This window comes from Ochotona princeps, chromosome 21, assembly GCF_030435755.1.
Source record: "Ochotona princeps isolate mOchPri1 chromosome 21, mOchPri1.hap1, whole genome shotgun sequence".
Taxonomy (NCBI): Eukaryota; Metazoa; Chordata; class Mammalia; order Lagomorpha; family Ochotonidae; genus Ochotona; species Ochotona princeps.
The window spans coordinates 24,280,524-24,306,643 of NC_080852.1; the positions used below are offsets into that span (position 1 = coordinate 24,280,524).

General features: G+C 45.0%; 1 protein-coding gene across 2 annotated transcripts in view; it reads left to right on the forward strand.

Moving 5' to 3' along the window:
- SFMBT1 (Scm like with four mbt domains 1) overlaps window positions 1-26,120 on the forward strand; it is an 86,056-nt gene that overhangs the window by 20,777 nt on the left and 39,159 nt on the right. Inside the window, exons 1-2 of one of the 2 annotated variants that reach the window (XM_058678534.1) lie at window positions 13,546-13,664; window positions 15,224-15,382. In XM_058678534.1, the coding sequence (XP_058534517.1) occupies window positions 15,355-15,382 (28 nt within the window). In that variant the 5' untranslated portion in view covers window positions 13,546-13,664; window positions 15,224-15,354. Of the gene's footprint in view, window positions 1-13,545; window positions 13,665-15,223; window positions 15,383-26,120 lie in introns of those variants that run through there. The other variant, XM_058678533.1, reaches the window with a different exon arrangement.

Consider the following 26,120-nt stretch of genomic DNA (forward strand, 5'->3'; position numbering starts at 1 on the left):
TTCCGGCTGATGATTCACTCCCCAAGTGTCCGCAACAGCTGGAGCTGAGCCAATCTGAAGCCACGAGCATCTTCCAGGTCTCCCACACACGTGCAGAGTCCCAAAGCTTTGGGCCATCCTCGACTGCTTTCCCAGGCCACAAGCAGGGAGCTGGATGGGAAGTGGAGCTGCCGGGATTAGAACCGGTGCCCATATGGGATCCTAGCGCATTCAAGGTGAGGACTTAAACCACTCTGCTATTGCGCTGGGCCCGCAATAGTGATTTTTAAAAATTTTTCTAATACAAGGTAGTGGGAAATAGTAATAAATTTAATGTTTAAATCTTTAAAAATCATTTTAAATATTATTTATTTATTTATTTATTTATTATCATCTTATGATATAGTTCCATAGGTCCTGAGATTTTACTTCCTCCCTCCCCCAGTCTCCTCCCCCACACTGAGTTCACCTGTATTATTACTATAGTATAGTTCTTCACACACAGTCATATGTCCATCATTGTGTGCATGGACAAAGGCATAGTCCAGCATCCTGTTGTCAAGCTATAGTTAACAATTTCATTGGGAATCCATCTTTGATCTGGAAGTGGAGATGCATACTGCACTATAGCCTCATATCTGGATATGATAGTCTCCATTACAGCTACCATACATCCCCTTAAATGAAAATTCACAATATAAAATATTAATTTTTATTTAAAAGGCACAGTTACCCAGAAAAAAATGAGAGGCAGGAAGAGAAAGATATTCTACCTGCCTGTTCACTTCCGAATAGCCACAATGACTGTACCTGGGCTGACTCAGAACCAGGATCTAGCAGCCAGGAGCTGAGAGTTTTGATCAGGTCTCCCATGTGGGTTCAGGAGCCCAAAGACTTGACCTTCAAGGCCATCATCAGGGAGCTGGATCGGAAGTGAGCAGTCATGTCAACAGCTGGTGCCTGTATTAGATTCTGGTACCACAGTTGGAGGCTTATCCTACTATGCCGTTATGCCGTGATGCTAACCTGTTAAGATATTTTAAAGTGAGAAGGCGTGTTTTTTTTTTTTTTTTTTTTTGCTATAACGTTAAGATAACATCAGATACAGTAGGATGCTGGACTCTCTGACATTGTCCATGCCTGCAGTGTCTGGAAACATTTCAGTAGCAGAATGATGAGCTAATTGCTGTTCACAAAGGGCCACCCATTCTAATGCTGGGAGGGATGGGGACGGGAAATCCAAGAGCCTATGGAACTGTCATAAAGCAGTAATAATAAAATATAGCATCAGATAATATCTCCAACAGGGACAAATTTATTTCTCATCTGGAGTTAATGATTCAGTAAATGTGGTGAATGTTTGTTATGGTTTAGATGAATTTAAGAATGTAAGTAACCTATTGTCTGGAATTTTTTGATCTAGTGATGTAGCTCTTTCTTTGCCTGCAGTATTATGAAGTTCTGAAACAGTGCCAGATAGAAAAGTGAACTTGGCAGACACACTTATCTCTAGTTTTGAGCAGTTCGTGTATACCACCGCTTGTCCCCTGCCAGTGGAACTCGGCCTGCCCTAAGCTTATCTGTTACTTAATGTCCCCTCCTGAGCTTCCTTAGACAAAGGACTGGAGAGCAAACACCTGTGTCATTTTTTGTACGCACGACTGGAATGGGTGACTGGTGACTTAGCTAGTTTTAAGAACAGCTTGTGCGGTGTCTGTGCCTCCATTGGAAGCGGGTGGAAAAATGTTTTCCTTGAAATAGTGAGTACTGTTGCCACCATGACAGTAAGTCCTGCAGAACAGCAGTTCCTTTAGCTGAGTCACAGGTGGTGGTGATTGGTCTGCAGCTGCTTGGTTTAGGTTTTGGCAAAGGTATGATGATGATTGATATTTATAGTGTAAAAAGCCTGTTTGTGGTGTTTGTTACCCGTCTCTAGTTTTGTGTGGTGCTAGCTTTTGGACAGACTGTAAAGCAGGTGGTATGTGCTCTGATGAACGTGTTATTTGTTACATTTGTAGCTGGACACACCTGGCCATGGAAATCAGGCCTACACAAACCTAGCTGTCATTTTCCTTTGTTTCTGGTAGCTTGAGTGAGGTGATGCAAAGGCCTTAACTTTTGACTTTGGGTTTTGTTTGGTGTTTGTGTGATTACGAAGGTAAAAGGTTGTGAGAAGGGCTGGGCACTGCTGCCCATGTGGCATTCTCACATCTGGGCTGCTGCGCTTGCTTGGAAGCAGCTCTGTCTTCCAGCCCTGAGCACCACAGCCTCTACCCGCTATACCCTGACCGCCTCGCAGCTCCTCCACACCTTCCCTAGAGGCGGCAGGGGCAGCAGGAACCTCTGTCTTCCCCCACTCCCCATCCCAGCCCCCATCATCCTTCTCTTCTGAACTTTTGTGTTTGGCTTTGTCAGTGCTGTGCTCCTGTTAGGTTTCTCCATCTGCACTCGGTCTCAGCAGTGTGTTGTAGAGTGAGTTGAGTAGCTGGCTTGCAGGCACTGGGCCGCGTTGACTGGACAGCCTGAACTCCATCTTGCTGATTTTCCCTCACCTGACAGCAGCCAGGGCTGTAGCTTCATCCAGGTGCTGTCCTGCTCCATCAGCCTGTGACACTGTCCCTGCTCCCAGGTCTTGTTGTTTCCCAGCCATTGTCTCAGTGTTGTCTGCGGTACTGCTGTTTATTTGGCTCGTGCCATGCCAGAGTCGGACTCATCGGATTTTTTCTCTCACTTCGTCCCTCATTCTGAAGTGTCTCTGGAGTGCAGACTCCCATCCTCCCACTGGCTGTTGTTTTGCTCCAAACTTGCAGCTTCTGGTCCCTGGCCTGGCCCAACACCTTCTTGCTGGGCCACCTCTGATCCCTGCTGTCTTTCCATTGTGTGTGTCAGTCGGCCAGGAGACCACAGGCTGATTCCTCTTGTAGGTGTACTCCCTGCCCCCAGCACTGGCAAGGCTGCTGCCAGCCTTTTGCTGCCTCTATGCCTTTTACTTGCAGTTTGCCTGTCTCCCGCATTCTCTGTCCATTGGCAGTCCCGGGCATCCACACTTGTCTCTCCCTTCTCTGCAGTCCACTTTTATTTGTAAGACACATCCTACAGTGACTGGGCCCTTCACTCTCAGATCCTCCAGGGACGAACTGAGCTTTGTGTTTTGTTCCACACAGCCCTTTCCCTGCCTGGGGTATGCCAGGAACAAGGGCGGTGACAGCAGCTGGTGGAGGTGAGCGGCTAGAAGATTGGTTAGGAAAGCTTTGTTGACATGTGGTATTCTTAAGTGGTCATTCCCTGTTTTTTTTTATTTTAAGATTTTATTTATTTTCATTGCGAAATAAATTCAAACTGGTGCCTCTATGGGATCCTGGTGCGTGCAAGGTGAGGACTCTAGCCACTAGGCCATTGCGCCGGCCCCACCTTTTTTTAAAAAATCCTTTCCCTGGTGTAATTTAGTTGATATGGTATAACAAATATTTAGGATTAAAATTCTGGGCCCGGTGGCATGGCCTAGTGGCTAAAGTCCTCGCCTTGAATGTGTCAGGATCCCATATGGGCACTGGTTCTAATCCCGGCAACTCCACTTCCCATCCAGCTCCCTGCTTGTGGCCTGGGAAAGCAGGAGAGGATGGCCCAATGCTTTGGGATCCTGCACCCGTTTGGGAGACCTGGAAGAAGTTCCTGGCTCCTGGCTTCCGATCGGCACAGCACCGGCTGCTATAGTCACTTGGGGAGTGAATCATTGGACGGAAGATCTTCCTTTCTGTTTCTCCTCCTCTCTGTATATCTGACTTTGTAATAAAAATAAATAAATCTTTTTTAAAAAATGAATCTTTAGAAAAAGTAAGGTGTTTTAGGAAAGGCATTTTATCCAGTGCTGTGGCTGATTATAGGTACCTGTGTGTGAGGGAAAGGAGAGGATCAGATTGCTGTAAACTGCCGAGGCTGCTGATGGAGACAGTTGTTACAGTTCTACATGTTCCACATGGAAACTGGAAGTAAGGAAGACATTGCTTTGGTGCGTGGTACAGGAGACTTGTTTAAACATAGACATATAGTAGTTGTCTTTATCATGCTTGGAAATACCAGAGGTACAAGGCGGTGGAAAATTCATGAATTTTGGGCGAAAGAACTGAATTGTGAATTTCTTAGTCCTGGTAGAACAGTGGTCTTCTGAGCCATGGTCATCATAGTGCTTGCTGTGGAGCTCCAGTGTTACCATGAGGTGGTACTGAATGCTTGGAGTCCAGAGCAGCCCAGGTCTCTCTGGGCCTGCTTTGCCTGTGCCCTGGCCTGCCCCGAGAGCAGTTGGGAGCAGTTTTCTTAACTACAGAGCAATGGCATTGGAGTGAAGAATCGTAAATATCCCTGTAGTCATACAAATTGCTAGACATCAGGAAGCCTGCCTGCTTTTTAGGCCTACCGACGAAGTCAGTCTCACTGGATGCAAGCCTGAAATGTGGCTGAGAAATATCTGGGAGGCACTCTTGTCTCTTGTGCAGACCTTTGGATTGCGTGCATGTGGCTGTTCTGGGGAAAGCTGGTGATCCGTTCAGTAGAGTGGACTTGGATTCTTGACACCCGGAAGAGTAGAATCATCTTCCAAGTTGCTGCAATGCATGATGCCTGTTTTTTTTTTTTTTTAAAGTTTATTTTTATATTGAAAGGTAGATAAACAGAAAGAAGGAGATACAGAACAATCTGTCCATTGATTCACTCCCCAAGTGGCCACAATGGCATGAGCTAAGCCTATCTGAATTCAGGAGCCAAGAACTTCTGGGTCTCCCATGTGGGTACAGGGTCCCAAGGCTTTGGGCCATCCTCAACTGTTTTCCCAGGCCACAAGCAGTGAGATGGTTGGGAAGTGGAGCAGCTGGAATACGAACTTGCCTCTGTATGGGATCCTAGCACATGCAAGGCAAGGATTCAGCCACTAGCCAATTGCTCCAGGCCCTGTTTTTGATGTTGTGTTGTGCAACACTGTCTTACTCAGGCTACTAGCACTGTTGGTACAAAAGGAGTGGACTTAGAAAGAAGACCCAGGTGTGTGTTACGATTATATCCTTTACTTTCCGTTTTGGAGATGTAATCATCATCTTAAGAATACATGTTTAAAAATTTGCACCAGTCAGAACCAGGAGCATTTCAGTAAGAGGCGGCCCTTCCCCTGTTCTAGAGCCATTGGCTGTGAGATGTCTGCCTGACGCCTTTATCCTGGAACTCCATTGTGTGTGCTTCCAGCAGTGGGGCTGCTCTGCTGCACTGCACTGCAAAGTAACACCCCAAATCTGGACAGGAATGTCCCTTGCCATTACCAGCCCATGCTCCTTGACTGTCCCGGGAAGCCTGCCAACTATTCCAGGTCACCTGCTTTGTACTGAGTGGCCAAGTGTTCCCTGTGCTCCTTTTGGTTTGGTCTTGAGCTGCCAAAAATAATTGACCCGTTATTTTGCAGGGCAGCCTTCTGTATGGGTCTGCCTGATGTGTTCTCATAATGACATGAACGGCTACCACTGTGTGTCTTTGGCAGCAGTCCCTAGAGCCGTGGGGCAGGGTCTCCAGGGCACCCTGCCATGGGACAGCGTTTCCACCTGGCTCTTTGCTGACGAGGGGCTGCGCAAGGTGGTCTCAGTGAGACCTCTGTACCAGGAAGTTCTGTAGCTTGTTATTTTCCAGGAGTTTGTAGACTCTTGCTTTTGAACTGTGTAATTGTCCCCTGCCTCATTAAGCTTTTTGTTTAAGTTTGTTTCTGCCAACATGAGCTCTAATCCAGTGGATTCTAATCTGTTCCTCTTGTTTATGTTGCTGCTTGTGCTGTGTCCAGTCTAGCCAGGGGACCCCTTGGTGTTGGTGTCTTTGTCCTTGGATCCAAATTCTAGTCCAGGGTTTCTCAGCTTGGCCTTAGTTACACTCATATGCATTAGTTATTTCTTACTGTTTTGATGTATTCCATTCTGCAAGGCAGTAAGACATTTTTTCGCAAAATTAATTTCCAAATATTAGCCTTTTGTGTGTATGTTCTTAATCTAATATCTCATCGACAGCCATTTTCTGAAGTAGCTGTGAAGGTGACAGGCAGTGTGATAACTTGTTTCTGTGTATTTTTCCTTTCTCCTAAGAGGAAAGAGAAGTCTCTTCTAGTGCCAGAAAGAGGTATTAAAACTGACAAGGCTGGGCCCGGCGGCATGGCCTAGCGGCTAAAGTCCTCGCCTTGAACGCCCCGGGATCCCATGTGGGCACCAGTTCTAATCCCGACAGCTCCACTTCCCATCCAGCTCCCTGCTTGTGGCCTGGGAAAGCAGTCGAGGATGGCCCAATGCATTGGGACACTGCACCTGCGTGGGAGATCTGGAAGAAGTTCCTGGTTCCCAGCTTCGGATCGGCGCGAACCGGCCCGTTGCGGCTCACTTGGGGAGTCAGTCATCGGACGGAAGATCTTCCTCTCTGTCTCTCCTCCTCTCTGTATATCTGACTTTGTAATAAAAATAAATAATAATAAAAAAAAAATCTGACAAGGCTTCTCTGTTGTCAAATGATCATTTTAACCTCTCTTCCTCTGGCCCCATTGCTGTCTCTGTCTCTTGCAGCTCTTCTGACTGCTGATGTATCGCAGTACCATGGACACTAACACTAACAGCAGGAGAAGGAGGCTCGCTCAGCTGTCCCTACGTACCTACCTATGCAGTGAGCATCTGCTGGCCTCAGGCATTCTCCTGGGCCCTTTGAGGGGCAGCTGGGATACTGTGTGATACTGGGGCAAGCAGGCCACCATGGTGCTCAAGTGTACAATCCATGGCCAGGAGACAGTCATGTAAGGAAACATGGCATTAAAAACAGCTCATAGGGCCAGCACTGCAGCCTAGTGGTTAAAGCCGCCACCAGCAATACCAGCTTCCCATATAGGGAAGTGTCCATGATAAGGGCCTTGGAAAAGCAGCGGAAGATGCCCCAAGCAAAAGTGCCCTTGTGAATGACCCAGATGAAGCTCCTGGCTCTGATCTGGCTCAGTTCTGGGTGTTGGTGGCCATCTCTGTCCGTCTCTTCTCTCTCTGTAACTTTGATTTTCAAGTAAATCTTAAAAAAAATAGTCATGAGAAGAGACAGGTGGGCAGTGGCCAGCAATGCCTCACATGTAAACTGTGATAGATTGTTGTGAGGGTTCACATGAGATCATGTAAGACCAAGTCCTTTATAAAATGTGGAAGTGTCTGAATCCTGTCATGCTGTCCCCTGACATGATATCTTGGTTGTAAGCCAGCCTCTAGGCTCTTGCTCTCCACACACACACCACAGTCCCTCTCTCTGACACTGGGATGCCTTGGTGGTGGTTGGACCTATTGGGAAGCCTTTCTGACCTGTGGTCCCCTGGCTGCTCCTACCCAGTGCTGCCATCTGTATTTTTTTATAATAATCTTGAGTATTGTATCAGTTAATAATTCAGTATGATCTCTAAAACGATGGGTTTTAAGGTTTTAATATTATTGCTATATTACTGTTATTCATACTGTATTATTAGTGTATTTTTTTATGGAACAAGGGCTCTGTCTCACAGAGCTTGTAGTCTTTTTTTTTTTAAGATTTATTTATTTATCTATCTATTGCAAAGATCTTCATCCAATAATTCACTCGATTGCTTTCTTAGACCACAAGCAGGGAGCTGGATGGGAAATGGAGCTGCCGGGATTAGAACCGGCACCCGTATAGGATCCCGGCATGTTCAAGGTGAGGACTCTAGCCACTAGGCCACGCCGCTGGGCCCTTATTAGTGTATTATATGATATTATTAAAACTGTATTACTGGTAGGAACTTACTTTTTACTTTAAATTCTCTTCCCTGAGAGGATTTGATTTTGAGTTGTGATACTGGTTGTCATGTAATGACTGTAGGTGCCTTTTCTTTTGAAACTGAGGTCTATAAAAGTAACCATATTTATAGAGTAAAAATGGACATACTATAGTCTGGTAAAATATTTGGAGTTTGGTCCAAAAAGGGCAGAAAGGCCAACCATGAGAGATATGTACAGTAGGTGTCCTGGTTGATTTTACTGAGAATCATTAGTCTCATTGCTTTGGAACTTAATGAGTGTCATGTGACTTAAAGAAGAGGCTGTTTTGAACATTTGTGCTCCAGTTTTTAGTGGACAGGTGCTTCCAGTGGGTTTGTGGGCCCTGGTTGCAGTCAGTGGCCTGGGACTGTGAGTTCACCACCTTCATGAGGGTGCCAGTGTTCTGGCACAGCAAGTTAAGCCACTGCTTGCAGTGCTCCCCTCACCCCCCATACGGGACTGCCAGTTCCAGTCCCAGCTGTTCATTTCCCATCCAGCTTTCTGCTGCTGAGCCTGAGAAGCAGTAGATGATGGCTGAAGTATTTGGGTCCCTGCAACCCACGTGGGAGACATAGCTGGAATTCCTGCCTTCTCCTGGTTTTGGTCCTTCAGTTCTGTGTTTTGTGTTTGTTGTGAGAGTGAACCCAGTGGTGGACAATCTTTCTGTCTTTGTCTCTTCTCTCTGTTGCTGTACCTTACAAATCAGTCAGTCATATAAAGAATACAGACCTGCAGTTTTGGCTTGGGTTATTCAGTAAACTTTGCTTCAGCAGGTGTTTAATGGACACTTTGTGCCAAATAGTTTGTGGAGAATACCTCCTATCTATTGATTGTTGATGTGATAACTTTGAGCCTAGATCTCTTTGGTAAAATGTTTTACATTTTCCTTTATTTGTAAGAAGCTGAGAAGTAGAGAGGGGGAGAGAGAGTGCACCTGTACCTGCTGATGCCAGCAGCAGCTGGAGTTGGGGCTTGGCAGAAGCCTGGAGTGAGGAAGTATATGAGGCCTCCCAGTGAGTTAGAGAAGCCCAGCCCCTGTGCCCTCACTACTGCCTCCCAGAGCTGGAGCCAGGGCTTGAACCCGTGCACTCAAGGTGGGACATGGCCGTCCTCGCTGATGTCTCAGACACAGGCTAAATGCCTGTGCCACTGCTGTTTTTGAGATATTGCCTTGATTATGATTCAGAAATGGCACAGTACGCAAGCAGATAACATTTAAACCTTTGGAAGAAAAAGCTGGAGATCTCTGTAGATGACGCAGTTTGGAACAAGCAGTCGTCTTTTCCACTCAAGTCGGCAGTTTCCTTCTTTAGCTGGAGCTGTGTTGTTCCTGCGTTGGGTATGCTGGGCTGCCTGCTGGGGAGCCAGCCTCAGTGAGGAGGACTCTCCTTTGGCTGCCTGCTGGGTTCAGGGTGTTTGAGAGTGTACAGAGGGCTACCCTGGGCTGAACTGAACTCAATGTTCACAGGTGCCCGTGTAGGTAGTGTAGAACACACCCCATCCACCTTGTTGATATTGTTCGTTTGGGAAGGAAAGACAGAAGATGACTACCACTCTCTTCCCTTTCTCTGTTTCTTTTCCTTTTTTTTTCTTCCTTCCTTCCTTTTTTCATTTTTTCCTTCCCTCCCTTCTTCCTTCTTTCCTCCCTTTCTTTCTTTCTTTTTTTTTTTTTTTGAAAAGACATATGTACAGAGAGAAAGATCTTCTGTCCACTGGTCACTCCCCATGTGGCTGCAATGGTAGGAGCTTCTTCTGGGTCTCCCATGTGACTGCAGGGTCCCAAAGCTTTGGCCCACCCTCTACTGCTTTCCCAGGCCACAAACAGGAAGCCGTATGGGAAGCGGAGCAGTGGGGATACAAACTGGCACCCATATGGATCCTGGTGGATGCAAGGCGAGGATTTAGTCACCGAGCCGTCACACTGGCTAGGCCTGTGACTATCGGTTTTTTCCTCCCAATTTAATTTAAAATTGTCTGATACGTGTTTCTTACCCAGCCTTCTTTTGAGAGATATGAGTAGTTTCTTAAAATTTTTATGGAACTTTCTACCCTTTCCTTATTTGCACTCTTGTGTGAGTCTCTTGAAGATGAAAAAGGGAGTTGGGTCAAGAGCTTGCATATATCAATTTTTATTAACATCCTCAGTTTTAAGATGTCATTACAATTTATGTTTGCTAAGGGGGGGGTCTCATTTTATATCAATGTTTATATGTATGAGTATGTATACATATGAAATATATATGGGCAATTTTTTTTCTGTTTTTTTGAAGCATTAGAGACTTTGGATTTTATATTTCACTTCCAGTATTTTAGCTTGCAACTCTAAGGAAGACCTGCTCTGGACTGGTGATGTGGCCTCATGGGTAAAGCTGTTACCTGCGGCCCCAGCATCCCATATGGGAGCCAATTTGTCCACAAGCTGGGTTGGGGAAGTCAACAGAAGATGGATTAAGTGTTTGGACTCTGCCCCCCGACTGTGGAAGACCTGAATGATCTGTATTTTGCCTGGCCTAGCTGTGGACATTGTGGGCATTTGAGGAGTGAAACAATGGATGAAGAGCTGTCTCTGTACCTGTAACTCTTTCAAATAAATGTTTGTTTCCTATAGAAAAGAGTAAGGGGCCCAGTGCAATGGCTCAGTGGCTAAATCCTTTTGTTGCATTTGCTGGGTGCTAGTTTGCATCCTGGCTGCTTCATTTCCCATCCAGCTCCCTGTTAGTCCCCTGGGAGAGTAGTAGATGATGGGCCAAAGCCTTGGGACCCTGCACCCATGTGGGAGACGCAGAAGAAGCTCAGCTCTGGCCATTCATTGCAACCACTTAGGGAGTAAACCAGTGGATGGAAGCTCTTTTACTCTCTGTAAATTTGCATATCCAGTAAATTAAAGGAAGGAATCTGGTGGCCTGTATATTCTTCCAATTGTTGTAGTAATGTCCTTCATTGATTTTCCTACCTTCCACTCATAATCTCATTAAGAATCAAGCATTACCTTTTGTTGTTATTCCCTTTCAGTATTATTTTAAACACTTTTTCTTAAATTCTTTAGCAGTGTATTTATTTGAAAAAGAGAGAGCTTTCAATAACTGATTCACTTTCAGAATGTCTTCAACAGCTGGGACTGAGGCAGGCCAGTGTCAGTGTGAGTAGTGGGGACCCAAGTCCTTGAGCCGTCACCTGCTGCCTCCCAGGGTTGCATTAGCAGAAAGCAGGGCTGGGAGCGGAGCAAGATGGTGAACACAGCCTTTCCAGTATGGGAAGTGGGTGTCCAGCTGGCAGTTTCACAGCTGTGCTAAGAAACCACCCCTAAAACAAACTTTAGATAATAGGATTGTTTCATTGAATTTTCTGTTTACTCCCAAAAGTTGACTCTTCCTGTTAAAACCCATCAAAATGTATTATTGACCTAAGTTCTGTTTTTTAAAATATGTATATTAAATGTGTGTGTGTGTGTGTGTGTGTGTGTGTGTGTATGTGTGTATTTGAATGAGCTACAGGGCGAGAGAGAAGAGAGAGCTTCTATGGCTGCAAGAGTTGGGGTTGGGGTTGGGTCAGACTGAAGCCAAGAACCTAGAATCCCATCATGTTTCCTGTGAAGGAGGCAAGGGTCCTGGCACTTGGGCCATCTTCAACTGCTTTGCCAGGCACCTCATAAAGGAATCAAATGGGAAATGGAGCAGCCGGGACTTGAATAAGGACTCAGGTGGAATACTGGCATTATAGACAGTGAGACACTGGAGCCCAACATTATTTTTTTGAAAATGCTAAAATGTGCTAAAACCTCAATTTCCATTATATTGTGCATAATGTAGTTTTTAAAAATTAGCTACATAATTTTGTGAATGTACTTTATAAAAGTGAGCATTTGAAAGATGAAAGTGATAGTTATGTTTTACCAAAATGACAAAAATAAATGAAAAAAATACAGAAAGCAGTTTGTAAGGTCTGAATGTCAAGTGGGTTGTTAGTCTCTCACGTCGTTTAAAAAAAAAAGGGTCTTTATTGAAGACCAGTTTGCATTTAAAATGCCAGCTTGGCAAGCTTCAGTAGAGCGCACAGTTGTGCAGCTCTCAGCACAGTTCAGTTTTAGAATGTCTCCCTCACTCTTCAAAGTGTGTCCGGTTGTCCCTGCTTCAACCCTGGCTCTAGGAAACCACTGATTGCCTTTTTTCTTTATGGTTTTGCTTTTCCTAGAAATTTCATACAAAGGGAATCATTCATATGTCATCTTTTGCTTTTGGCACATTTCCTTTGTGTAGGCTTTGAGAGCCATTGCCTGTATTGAGATTAGTTCTGTTCATTGCCCAGAGGTGCTGCGCTGTGAGCACACATCACCAGATCTCACTGATCTGGTCCCTTGCTGATGGGTGTGTAGGTTGTCTTTGGTCCACAGCATTGAACGCTTAGGGAAGTCTCTGCTGGCCATGTTTTTATCTCTCCTTGGTAGATGCTTAGTGGCAGAATTGCTGTATAGTTTTACTGCAAGTTTGCTTTTAACTGTTCAAAATATTGCAAGCTGTTTTTGAAGTGCAGCAACAGTTTTATTTCCACTTCTTTCACATGGGAGACAGGGGGCCAAATCCAGGACTGCCCCCCAGGGTACAGAGATGGGACATGGAGCTGTATCCAAACCCCGGCACTCTGGGATACAGGTCCTAAGCAGAGTGACCCAAGCTGCTTTTTAATTGTGGCAAACGTCCACCTCTATAGAGTTTTTTCTAAAAAAATTTTGTAGTTCATTGGCATAGTTTTAATATGATGTCTTTAATTGTAAATGGAAGTAGTTCCTCCAACCACTGAATTGACTGCCTCTGGGTTTAACAATGGGTGAACAGAATTTCAAATTATAGCCAGTTAAATTTGTTACTTTTAAAAATGTTTTCTTCTGCAATGGTGATTTATATAACATTGTTTTTGGCTCTTAAAGACCCGTTTTGTAGGCGTAAACAATGTGTCCTTAATTGTTACTTTTTTCTTTTGAAGATATATATTTTTTTAATTGGAAAGGCAGATTTACAGAGAAGAGAGGCAAAGATCTTACATCCTCTGGTTCCCTCCCTAAGTAGCTGCAAAGGCTGGAGCTGAGCTGATGAGTCTCAGAATAGGAGCATCTGTGAGTCTCCCACATAGGTGCAGGGACCCAAGGCTTTGGGCCATCTTCAGTTGCTTTCCCAGGCCACAAGTAGGGAGCTGGATGAAATGTGGAGCAGCCGGAACAGGAGCAGAACCAGTGAGGATTTAGGGTATAGCTCCAGGACCCTGAATTGTTACTTTGTAAAGGCAAATTACAATCTTGACCTTATCTTTTCTCAGCACAGAATTTTGTGATGAGTACAGTAATACTTGCTTTTCTTTTGCTTCATTTTATGATGTTCCTGTCTCCTGTGCTGTCCCTCCTCTGCCCCATGTAGGTGAAAAATAAGCTTTAGGAAAGCAGAACCTGTCTTGATGGCTTGTACCAGTGCCTAGTATGACAAGAAGCTGGCATTTGATGAATACATGGGTATTACTGGTGAATTAGTGGAGTAGTTTATATATTTTGGCTTGGGATAGAAAAGTAAATTGGGGTGGGGGGCAATGTGGTGCCTAGCAAGCTAAGTCTCCGCCTGTGGCACCAGTATTCCAGATGGGTGCCAGTTCAAGTCCTGGCAGTTCCATTTTTGATTCAGCTCCGTGCTTAAGAAATCTTAAAATCTGAAAAAAGACCTTTACCTTGTTTTACAGATTAAAAAAAAAATGATCTTGTGTGGTAGTCTGTGGCATCCCATAGTTGGTTTCCAGTTGGGCTGGAGACCCCATGACCTGTGACTCAGCTGAAGCTTCTCCCTTCGGGTGGCTGATGTCCTGTCAAGGCATTCATTAGTATCAAAGGTGACTTTTTCTTGCAGTTGCTGTGGTTTGGTGACAGTTGGGCTTCATGTGTTGGGATTTAGTCATCGTTGTACTAAGAGAATGGGAACTTAATCTACCTGGGCATTGAATGATGGTCCCTTCAGGAAGCAGTGGGATCACATGAGGTCCTTGGGATGGAGGTACAAGGCTGAATCCTGGTGGCTTAAAAGCAGAGAGGGAGAAGGACAACATCCTCCCTGCTTCCCACCATATGCAGTGTGCTGCCTTGGGCTCTGCCTGCAAGTAGGCTGTTCCCAGATGTGGCCCCTATACCTTGCACCTGCAGAACCATAAATCATAGCTTCCTTTTCTTTCTGCAAGAGCCTGCCTCTGGCATCTCATTATAGTAATGAAAGCCAAACAACTGCAGCAGCTCGGGTTGTTTATGAGCCATGGTGGCCGGGGCTGTGTATACACTCAGAGCTTCTCAGGTCACCCTGAGAACTGTGCTGCTCAGACCTCTCCTGCTCCTCTGGTGTCCCATGCTGTCTCATCTGTCAGACACATGTAAACATGGTGCCCAAAGATTGTTTTATGTGTAAAAAAAAAGGTGGGTAAATAAATAAATAAATTCTGCAGCGTGAATGGATCTCAAAAATGTGCTAAGTGAGAGGAATCAAAAGATCACAAATTGTATGGTTGCGTTTATGTGAAAAGTCCAGGGAAAGCGAAGTCTCTGGAGCTGGCAAGCGTGTCCGTGGGCACCAGGGCTGAGGCGTTGGTGGGCAAGACCTGCAGGCAGGTGAACGTGAGCCTGCTTCTCTCAGGAGTATCCTCAAATGGGGTAGTTGTGATGACACAGTTCTACAGAGTTTTCAAAACTTACTGCATTGTAAACTTAGAAAGTGTTAGTGTGTGACTTACACCCAAGGAAAGCCGTTTTCTAAAAAGGACCGATGGGCTAAGAGATTATTTTGAGGAATTCTTTACCAGTGTGGACTGATGTAGGGCTGATGAACTAAGTGTAGGTGGTACACTTAGTTCTGTGTAATGTTCTTGGTGAATGAAATGGAAACTAGCTGAAGTGGCATACTGTTTTCCTGAGCTGTATTCATGATTTTGCCAGCTAACGCCTGCCTCCCTTGGCAGCCACCAGGAATTGCAGTTTCTCTGGTTGGGAGTGCGGAGTAAGACAATCTAGGTTCACAGTGTAGTGTGTGTGTGAGAATTTATTGTGATCTTTAGAGTCTTATTAGGATGTTGATAATGCACTCTCAGGCTCTATACACAACACGTACGTGCACACACTTTTCCAATTAGGAAATTTTTTTTCTCTCATCTTTTTTAAAAATGTGTTTACATAGTTGAGAGAGTTACACTCATGTGGGCCTCTGATTAGGGTCGGGGAGGGTCAGGTACAGAGGAAGGTGGATGGGACAGATGTTTCCGTGGGTTTTTTTCCTCCTGTATCGGGGAGGGTGGGAGAAGGCCATCTCCCATCTGTTCTGCTAAGGTGTTCCCCACTCTGTGCCGTGTCTGTGCATCATCAGACACACTTGGGCTTCAGGCTCTTCACGTGTGGGTTTTTGTTTCTTCAGCACTTGCTCTCGGATCCTCGGCTGCCCATTGAACAGACGCTGGAGAGCTGCACGTCCCGGTCTCTTGGATCATTGCAAAACCACAAGGCCTTTCCTCGGTGCCAGCAGGAGGGAGCCCATGTGCTGAGGACATGAGTGCCGAGCAGCAGCTTGATGCAGGTACTGATTCCCTGTGCAGAGCGCAGAGCTGCGCACCTCACCTGCCCACCGGCCCGCCCATGTGCGGCTGGCTGCCCCATTGGCCTGTGTTGGATTGCCATCTCCTGCACCTGCCAAAGAACTTGCTCTCAGGGACTGTTAATACATGTTGACTTTTTAAATAGGGTTTTAATTTTGATGCTTAATTTCTGTTTTGAAATAATTATGGATTCACAGAAGCTTTGCAGAGATACTGCTGATGGGTCCCATGTTTCTTCCACCCAGTTTCTCCCACTCATTGAATCTCATGTAGGTATAATGTGACACAAAATTCAGGAGACTGATGCTTTTATAAAGCAAGTGTAATTCCATATTATTTTATCCCATGGGTATATATGACCACCTCCTCAGTCAAGACGCAAGACCAGTTCTTCAACACAGAGGACTCCCACAGCTGTTCCTCCTCTGCCCTTCTTCCTTAGCGCCAGGCAGCTGTCAGTCTGCACTGCCGCTCTATGGTTTTGGACATTTGGAGAACATTCCTAAGTAAAATCACATGGTGTCTGAGTCTTTGGGTCAGCCGTTCCGATGACTAGTGCTGCCCTGAGATCTGTTGGGTCTGGTAGCCCGTTGATGACTGGGGAGTAGTCTTTCGGGATATCATGCAGCCTGCCTTACCATTCATGTGTTGTTGTGCCTTCTGGTACCTTTTGGCTATTGCAAGTGAGTTGTTACGAGCAGTCGTGTAAGTAATGGCTTATTTTTCTGGGATTGATTACCAGGAGAGCAGTTGCTAGCCTGGAGGTTCGGTCAGGAAGCTGCTGACCCTGCGTTCCGGATTGGCTGTGCCAGTTTCCATTCACACCACTGTTCATAGCCTTACCGCAAGCGACGGGGTGGCAGGTGGGGTGTGGTGTAGTAGTTTGTATTTAGGCTATTCGGAGGGTTGCACAGTCACAGCTGCCTGAGGGCTGTGATGCTGGATGCCCTTGCATGGGTTGGCAACTCTGGGTCTTCGATCAGTTTGGTTTTAATTACCAAACATGGCTTTTAGCTGTCGAGGTTTTGTTTTTATACTGAAACAAGCTTACTGAAGTATGGGTTTTTTTTTTTTTTTAAATATTTACTTTATTTTTGTTGGAAAGTCAGATGTAGAGAGGAAAATCTTCCATCTGCTGATTCACTCCCCCTGTGACCGCAACGGCCAGAGCTGTGATCTGAAGCCAGGAGCAGGAGCCTCTTCTGGGTCTCTCATGTGGGTGCAGGGTCCCAAGGGTTTGTGCTATCCTCGACTGGTTTCCCAGGGCACAAGTAGGGAGCTGGATAGGAAACAGGACCACAGGGACACAAACCAATGCCCATATAGGATCCCAGTACTTGCAAGGCGAGGACTTTAGCCATGAGGCTGCATCGTCCGGCCCAAAGTATGGCTTTTTGAAGTATAATTCAGTGGATGTGGTTTCTCCCCTTGTGTCCCCTCCATCTCCCCCCCAGATATAGGAGAAGAAAAAGAGTATGTGTAAACAATGGTCTCACCCACTTTCCCCTGATCCTCGACCCTTCCCACATTGACCATCCAAAATAAAAATAAAAGCGAGTTGTACTTCCATGGCTTTTGACATATTCACAAAGTTGTAGAATCATTCTTGCTATCTAATTTCATAACATTTTCATTTTGCCCCCAAATAAAACCATTAGCAGCTGTTTGTTGTTCTGCTGAGCCTCTGGCAGTCATTCCGGTACTGTATCTATGAGTTCACCTATCTCTATTTTCTTTTGATTAATTTTGGTATGACTAATTTTTTTTAGACTGCATGATCATATTGTACATTTCTTATAATAGGGTAGCAGTAATTTTAAATACACCTAAATATTGATGGTTGTGCTTAAGTCTGCTCTTTCATTTTTTTCCCTTTTTTCTGTTCTTGCATGTGATTTATTTGATGACTTCTTTAGAATTCCTTTTTTTTTAAAGATTTATTTTATTTTTATTACAAAGTCAGATATACTGAGAGGAGGAGAGACAGAGAGGAAGTGGAGCTGCCGGGATTAGAACCAGCGGCCATATGGGATCAAGGCGAGGACCTTAGCCACCACGCCACGCTGCCGAGCCCTAGAATTCCTTTTTATTATGTCTTTTTTCTTCTGAGATTTATCTTATTTGTTTGAAAGGCAGAGTTACTCCCCCAAATGACTGTAACAACCAGGGCTGCTCCAGGCTGAAGTCAGGAACCAGAAGCTTCATGCTGGTCTCCCACATGCATAAAGGGGCTCAAACATCAGAGCCATCTTCTGTTACTTTCCCACGTGTCTTAGCACGGAGCTGGATCGTAAAAGGAGCAACTGGGACTTGAACCAGTGCCCTTATGGCATTGCAGATGATGGCTTAATGTGCTGTGCCACAACACAGGCCCTACTTTACCTGCTTCTGAAAGTGTTCCTTTTCCTAGGTTCTGTGATTGCTCAGGTATTACAGTTCTTACATATATTTAGATATTATTACATAATATGTGTTTCTCTTATATATTTTATTTGTATATATATTTAAAAACCATATAATTTTTTAACAAATTGATTTATTTTTATTGGAAAGACAGATCAGGTTTATGGAGAGAAGAGAGGCAGAAAGAAGGATCTGCCATTCACTGATTCTCTCCCCAAATGGCCTCAACAGCCAGAGCGGAGCTGAGTTGATCCAAAGCCAGGAGCCAGGAGCTTCTTCCATGTCTCACACATGAGAGTAGGGTTCCAAGGCTCTGGGCCATCCTCTATGCTTTCCCAAACCATAAGCAGGGAGCTAGATGGAAAGTGGAGTAGCTGGGACATGAACTGGTGTCCATACGAAATCCCAGTGCTTGCAAGGTAAGGATTTAGCCATTGAGCCATTGCGCTGGGCCACCAGATTATTTTATACTTTATTATTATTTTAAGATTCATCTGTTTTTCTATTTGAAAGGCAGATTTACAAAGAGAAGGAAAGACACAGAGATCTGGTTCACTTCTCAAATGGCGTCAGCAGGTGGAACTGAGCCAGTCTGAAGCCAGGAGACCCAGGACTAGAGCCATTCTCTGGTACTTTCCCAAGCCTTAAGCAAGGAACTGGATCAGAAGTGGAGCAACCAGGACTAGAACTGTGCCTGTATGGGATGCCGATGCTGCAAGGTAGAGGATCAGCCTTTTGAGTCACAATGCTGGCCTTCATTTTATACTTTGAGTGAGGGGTGGAAACCTAACTTTATTACTCTCTGTGTACCTATTAGACACTGTTAATATTTTTCTTTAAACTGCCACACATAATTTAGAACGCAAAAGAGAAGGAAAGTGTAGTTTATTTTTGTATTTTCATTCTATTATCAAAAATAAGCTACATTTGGAACTTATGCTACATTTGGAACTTATAGTTTTGTTTTTCAGTTTGGTTATTGTCTCCTTAATTCTAAATTTTTTTTTGCTGGAGTCCAGCTCCAGCTGAGTTCAGAACTCGAAAAGGGTGCGTGGATGAGGTGTAAGGAGGAAAGAAATGGACCACTACGATTTCATGATCATAATGGACAATGCGGGAAAGCTGTCTGCTTTATTTATACAGAAACATTCAAACTCTGACTCAGACTTTTTACATCATGGTCAAGTGGGTGTTTCCAAGGATAATTCATAATTCACCTAAAAACTCTAGAAGTTCCTGCTACAATTCTTATTCTACAACTCAATATTGTATCACAAAGAAAAGGAGAACCTAAAGATCTAGGAAAGAATGAAGTCCTAAATACAGGTCCCTTGATTAGCATAAGGTCAGTGGGGACAGTTAAGATAGTACAAATAATAGAAGGCCCAAGCTCACAATAGGTAAAAGGCCAACTCCACAGCAGCAAACAATGCCTGAATGGATTAGAATTCTTCTGCTGGGTGGTCCGGTGTCCATGCAAAGGAAGGTGGAGCTGCATTCAGGTGGTTGTAGAGACATCTGCTAGGCCCTGCCATACAGCGGGAAATTTCTGTGGTCCTGCCTGCAATGGAACAATACTCTTCACACCTTCCTGTCCCCCACATCCACTGCACGGACCCCAGCATTTTTTTTAAGGTAGAGAGAGGACAGACAGGGAAGAGAACTGCTTCAAAAAAATTTTTTTTAATATTGTTTGTGTAGTTGAGAGGGATGCATGGCCATGTGGGCCTTTGATCAGGTTGAGGAGGGTAGAGATGTGGCGGAAGGTGGTTGGAACAATTGTTTCAGTTGTTTTCTTTTTATTCCCTGGTCTGCTGAGCAGGGAAGTGGAGGGGATTGCTCCTTGCTGTCAAACTACGTTAGCACCTGGGGATGGGGGCCATCATTTGATGACACTTCAGAGCTCCCAGCGTGAGGGAGAGTACTCCAAGGAGGTTGCTTGAGTGGGCCATCTTCACTGCTTTCCCAGGTGATTTCTGCAAAATTAGTAGAGAACTGGATTGGAAGAGTCCGGGATGCAAACCTGCTGTGGGATCTGACACTGTGGGACACAGCTTCACTGACACAGTGCTTGCCCATGGTTAATTTCAGAACTTTGGCATGGTTGGTTTCCTTTGTGCAGAGTCATCTTGGTGCTTTCGTAGAAAGGTTCATGGAAATATTCACTCTGTCATTTCAGAAAGTTTTTCTTTTGAATGGTGGAGCAAGAAACATACACACATTTATCTTCCATCCTCTGATTCCCTTCCCAAATGCTTGCTTCTGCCTGGCTGGGCCAGGTTCAAGCTGGGAACCAGAAACACCTCTCTGTTGTTTCTGCATAGGTGGCAGGGCTGAAGTACTTGGACCATCATCCACTACCTTCCAGAGTGTGTATCAGCAGGAAACTGGGTCAGAAGTGGAGCTGGGATTCGGTGTTAGATGTAGGCAACTTGGTGGCAGCTTAACGTGTCACACCACAGTGCCCACCACTGATTTTTTTTTAAGTTTTATTATAAACTCAAGGGTGTCTTTCTTTCTTATGACCCCCCCCCCCCCACGATGAACCTGGATTGCCATCACTCTTCATTATGTTCTGGGCTGGGAGGGCTGTTCTGGAGCAGTGAGCGCCTTTCAGGTGACCTGTGTTCTCTGACTGGGCTGCTACCTCCCTTTGATGTATTTTGTTCTTGGTGTCTGACACACCGAAGTCTCCAGGTATCTCCGACTAAACTTGCAATCTGCAATTCTCTGAAAAAAAAAATAAAACAAATAAACATTTTCTATAAATTAAGTGTGCTTTACAGAGGTTGCTGGCTGACTGCTGGGGTGCTTCTTGACACTGGTTTTCATCTCCCGGAAACACAGCTAGAAATACAGGTTTTGAAGAGTAAAGAAAATGATGGTTCCCACTGTGTTCACAACTTCAATTGAAAATTATAGGGCAGTTATTTTTTTTATTTGGAGATGTCTTTTTACTTATTTGGAAGGTGGAATGATAGGGACAGAGAGGGTGAGGGATTTATCACTGGGTCACATCCCAGGTGGTCATGGTGGCCAGGGTAAGGTCAGGCTGAAGTCACGGGACTCCTTTCTGGTCTCCCGTGTCTTCCCAAGGCAGGGGTCCAACAAGGGGAACCTTTGTTCTGCCAAGGGCCACTTAGATATTTATGACATCTTTTGTGAGCCGTGCAGAATTATCATCTTAAAAATTAGACTGCGGTAGGTTTATTGAGTTTTAAGTTCCACCTGTGGTTGTATGGAAAGTCACATGGAATGATTTTATAGTCTGGGCATTGCCTTCTCCGCCCCCCCGCCCCCCCCCCCCCGCCCCCGAACCTAGCTGGCTCAGAAGGGTAGCAACCAGGGCCCAGACCATTGCTCTGATGGGCGTGTTCTTGTGCAATGGGAGCTTAACCAGCTCTGCTGCAGTGCGGTCCAGAAGTGCCTTGTACTGATGTTAGTATCAGTACCTGTTTGCTTTTATGTTGTAATAACCTACAGTTGTTCTGAAATAAAAATACTAGCCCACTAGCAATAAGATAGCATGCAATCCAAAATTTCTTCAGGGTTTTTGCCTTTAAATGTATTCCACTGGGGCTTTGTAGATGTAATATCCTCGATGAAATTGTATTTTGTCTTAAATTGTATTTTCTGTGTGGTTTTGCCACCAGTAGTTAGGTTCATTTGTTTTTATTCATGTGTGACTTTTGGAATTCTTTTCTTTTATTTAACTATGTTTTTGAATTGTTTGAGATATCTGCATACTTCCGAAGTTAAAATTATATAACAAGAGGCCCATTGTCACCTTGATACTATTTGTGCTTTTTTCTCCTTCTCTTGTATACATGATGATTTTTTTACTTTTTAACAAATTCTTCTGTTCATTAAAAAAAATAAAATGTGTCTACACATGTAGCCCTATCTCTTCGATCTTACACAAAAATAGATACATAACCCCTACACACACATTCACACCCACACCCCCAAACACACACACACACTCGCACTAACACACACTTCCACTAACACACATGCTCAAACTCCTGTCTGCTTTGCATTGCAGCTTTGCTTAGTTTGGAGAGCACTCCACGTCAAGGTACAGAAAAGCTCTTGCTGCTTTTTAGGGCTATTCAGTCCTGGATATATGCACTATATTTATCTAGTCAGTTCATCCTTGATAGACACTTAGGTTATTTCCAGTCTTGGTGTTACAAGTAGTGCTGCAATGAACAGCTTCGCACATATGTCTCTTTGCATTTTTGCCAGCATATGTTTGGGAAAGATTCCTAGAAGTAGGATTGTTGGGTAAAAAGATGAATAGATATGTAATTTTGCAGCACGTTGTCAGATTTTCTTCTGTAGGGATTGTGTCATGGTTTACCTGCTTAACTACAATTTCACTGTAAAATTTATTGTCAAGCTTTGGAATTTTTCCCAATGTGATATTTCAGTACAGTTTTTATGTTTGCTTATTTGAGAGCTTTCCCTCATCTGCTAGTCCAGTTCCCAAATGTTTGCAGGCTCTGGGGCTGGAGGGTTGAAGCCAGAAGCTGGAAACTCAGTCACGGTGTGCCATGTTGGTTGCAGGAAACCAACTCCCTGACCCATCACCTGCCTTCCCCGCAGAATCTGTACTGACCAGGAGCCGGAGCTTGGTCTCCAGCCAAGCAACCGGCATGTGAACGTCCTCATCACAGCTCACCGTCCCTGAAAGTGAGAAAAGTGGCACATCTCTTCATATGCTTAAGAACTATTTACATTTATTTGTGATAAACTTTTTTTATATGTGTACTTTGCTCATTTCTCCTTTAGATCATCAGTCTAGTTTCTTCCCAGCATTCCTGATATCTGGGGTTTGGGCTTCATAAATGGCAGCTGGACTTATTGTACTGCTCCCATCCGCTGGTTTTAATGGGCAGTTTAGTGGCATTGAACTAATTCGCATTGTGTGCAACTATCACTAGACTTTTTTTTTTTTTTTGAAAGGCAGAGTTACAGAGAGAGAAGGAGAGACAGAGAAGCCTTCCATACACTGGTTCATTTCCCAGGTGGCCCGAATGGCTAGAGCTGAGCTGAGTCAATCCACAGCTAGGAGCCAGGAGCTGCTTATGAGTCTCACACATGGGTACAGGGTTTCAAGGACTTGAACCATTCTTTGCTGCTTTTCCAGTTCATAATCAGAGAACTGAATCAGAAGTGGAGCAGCCAGAACACAAACTAGCACCCACAATGGGATGCTGGTACTAGTAGGTGGAGCGCTAGCCCGCTATGTTGCTGTGCCAGCCCCGGTCATCAGAACTTTGTTCATCTGGCAAATCTGAAACTGTTCCCATCAAGAAATACTTTCCATTTCCCTCCTGAACCCTTGGTAACCACCACTCTATCTTTTTTTCTCTGACTTGGGCTGCCTGGTCACCTCATCTAAGTGGAATTTTCAGCATCTGCCTTGGGACTGGCTTTGTTTCACTTCCAGTGTCGCCAGGGGTTGTCTCTGTCACAGCCTGGGCCAGAATGTCCACTGTATGGATACACTGTGTTTTGTTTTTCCATTCACCTCTGTATGGACACCTGGGGGTCTGCTGCCTTTGTTGGATGCTGTGAACATTGCTACTGTGACAATATGTAAACTGGGGTTTGCATCACTGCTCTTAATTCTCCTGGGCTCAGGAATGGAATTACTGGGGTGCATGCTAACTTAGGCTCACTTGAGTTGCTTTCTGAAGAGTGGGCAGAGAAAAATCTTTCATCTGTTGCTTCATTTCCCAAAAATGGCCACAGTTTGGCTGACCCGGGCTGGAGTCAGGAACTCCATCGGGTTCTCCCTTAGGGGTTGCAGGAATTCAGGCATTTGGGCCATCTTCTGCTGCTTCCTAGACTCATTACCAGGGAGTTGGACCAGAAGCAGAATAGCTGGGACTTGAACCAGTACTCCGGACTGCAGTGTTCCAGGAGGCAGCTTAACTCACTGCTCCACAAAGTCTGTTTTGTGTATTTCCTTTTTAGAAAAAGTAGTGGTACAGTTGACACCTCATTACTTCCCCTCTGGTTATGTTTGTTTTTCTCCATCTGCAAAGGTACCAATGAAGTTGATCTATGTTTTTCCCATTCTTCTTTTTCTACTCCTCCGAATAGGCATATCTTCATAAACATAATTCTGCAAGTTTTGTTTTGAAGGCTAAATTATTTCTAGCTGTGCTCTTCTACCCTTAGCTTTTCTCCTTGATGTGTGCTTTAGAGATTTATCAGAAGTCTGTATTGGCTTGGGCATTTCAGTTGCTACATAGTAGTGTTTCATTGAGGAACTGGTAATTCATTCTACTGATGGCTTCCAGTCTGTCCCTGTCAGAGTAGTGTGTGGTGAGCATCCTTCTGATTGCTAACTTATTTTCCTGTGGGGTAAGGGTTCCCCTAGCATCTGAGCGTAACACATGTTCTGGGCAGTCGAATATCACTGAATGACCACAGCCACTGCCCCTGCTCTTAAGAAGCTTACGGGAAGTGGGAGCATAGGAGATTATATGGTATTTGAATCTTTGTTCACTCAACAGGTCTTTGTTGAGTGGCTGCTATTTATTGAGTATTTTAGAATCTAGTGATAGATACAGGAGTGGTCAGAACAAAATTCCAAAGTATGTGTAGCTTCTAGTCTAGTAGGGAAAATGACAAGACTAATGGGAACTCTCTGAATATGGACGCAGAATGGTGGCAGTGGGGTGTTGTTGGACGCAGAGGGGTGGCACTGTGATGTCATTGGACGCAGAGGGGCAGCACTGTGATGTCGTTGGACACGGGTGGCACCGGGGTGTCATGTATGAAGCTGCTGCCTATAGTGCTGGTCATCCCATATTGACACCTGTCTGAGTCCTGGCTGCTCCACTTCATATCCAGTTCCACGCTGTTATGCCTGGGAAAGCAACAGAAAATGTCCCAAATACTTGGGGCCCTTTCATCTGTGTAGGAGTCCTGGAAGAAGCTCCTGGCTTCAGCCTGGCCTAGCCGGGTATGTTGTGGTCCTTTGGAGAGTGAGCCAGCAAATGGGAAATTACTTCCCTTACCTTCTCCCTCTCTTCCTCCTCCTCTTTCTCTCTCTTTCAAAATATATCTTTTTTTTTTTTTAAAGATTTATTCATTTTATTACAGCCAGATATACACAGAGGAGGAGAGACAGAGAGGAAGATCTTCCTTCCGATGATTGACTCCCCAAGTAAGCCACAAGGGGCTGGTGCTGTGCTGATCCGAAGCCAGGAACCTGGAACCTCTTCCGGGTCTCCCACGCGGGTGCAGGGTCCCAATGCATTGGGCCGTCCTCAACTGCTTTCCCAGGCCACAAGCAGGGAGCTGGATGGGAAGTGGAGCTGCCGGGATTAGAACCGGTGCCCATATGGGATCCCGGGGCTTTCAAGGCGAGGACTTTAGCCACTAGGCCACGCTGCTGGGCCCTCAAAATATATCTTAAAAATTGGGAGCAGAGCCCTCATGCGATGGCACTGCTAGAGGGCTTTTTGAAAGTTGTGGTGTTTGGTTCCCGAGTTGAACAAAGTGAAGCTGCAATCCACACTGCGGGTGGCTTTGAGCTGAGGGAACAGGAGTACACAGGTCTGGGGGAAAGAGCCGCAGGAAGGGGGTGAAGGAGAAGGGGAAGTAGGTGGGAGCAGAGAGGGGTAAAGCCGTTGGAGTGTCCTAGGCTTGGAGTTTTAATGAAATATAATTGAAAGTTGATTGATACTGTGATTAGGCCTTGAAGTAGTCAGAGATAGAGTGGAAGGTGATTAGATTTGGGGTGTGTGTGTATACATACATACACACGCATACATGTGTGTGTATATGTGTTTTAAGGATTTACTTGCTTGTTTAAAGGTCTGAAAGAATTACAGAGAGGTACCTTCCATCCTGGTTCATTCCCTAAGTGGCCACAATGCCTAAAGCTGGGCCAGTCTGAAGCAGGGAGCCAGGCACTACTTCCCCATCTCCCAGCCCAAGGACTGGGGCCCACAACTTCTGCTTTCCCAGGCACTTAGCAAGGAACTGAATCTAAAGTGCAGCTGCTGGGACTCGAAGCAGTACCATATGGGGTGCTGGTGCGGAGATTTTACTTACTATATCACAGCACCTGTTCCTTGGTATATATTTTAAGACAGTACCTACAGATTTTTTTTCCCTAGATTGGACATAAGGTGAGAGAAGCAAGGATAACTTGGTATTTTTGTATTGGCTAGCAACAACTTTCTCAGTTGGAGAGTACTAAGAATGAATTGGGTTGAAATTTTTTTCAAGTGTCTAGTAAGTGTCTCAAATGTTTAGAATTAGAAACCAGATTGCAGTTCAAAAGCATTG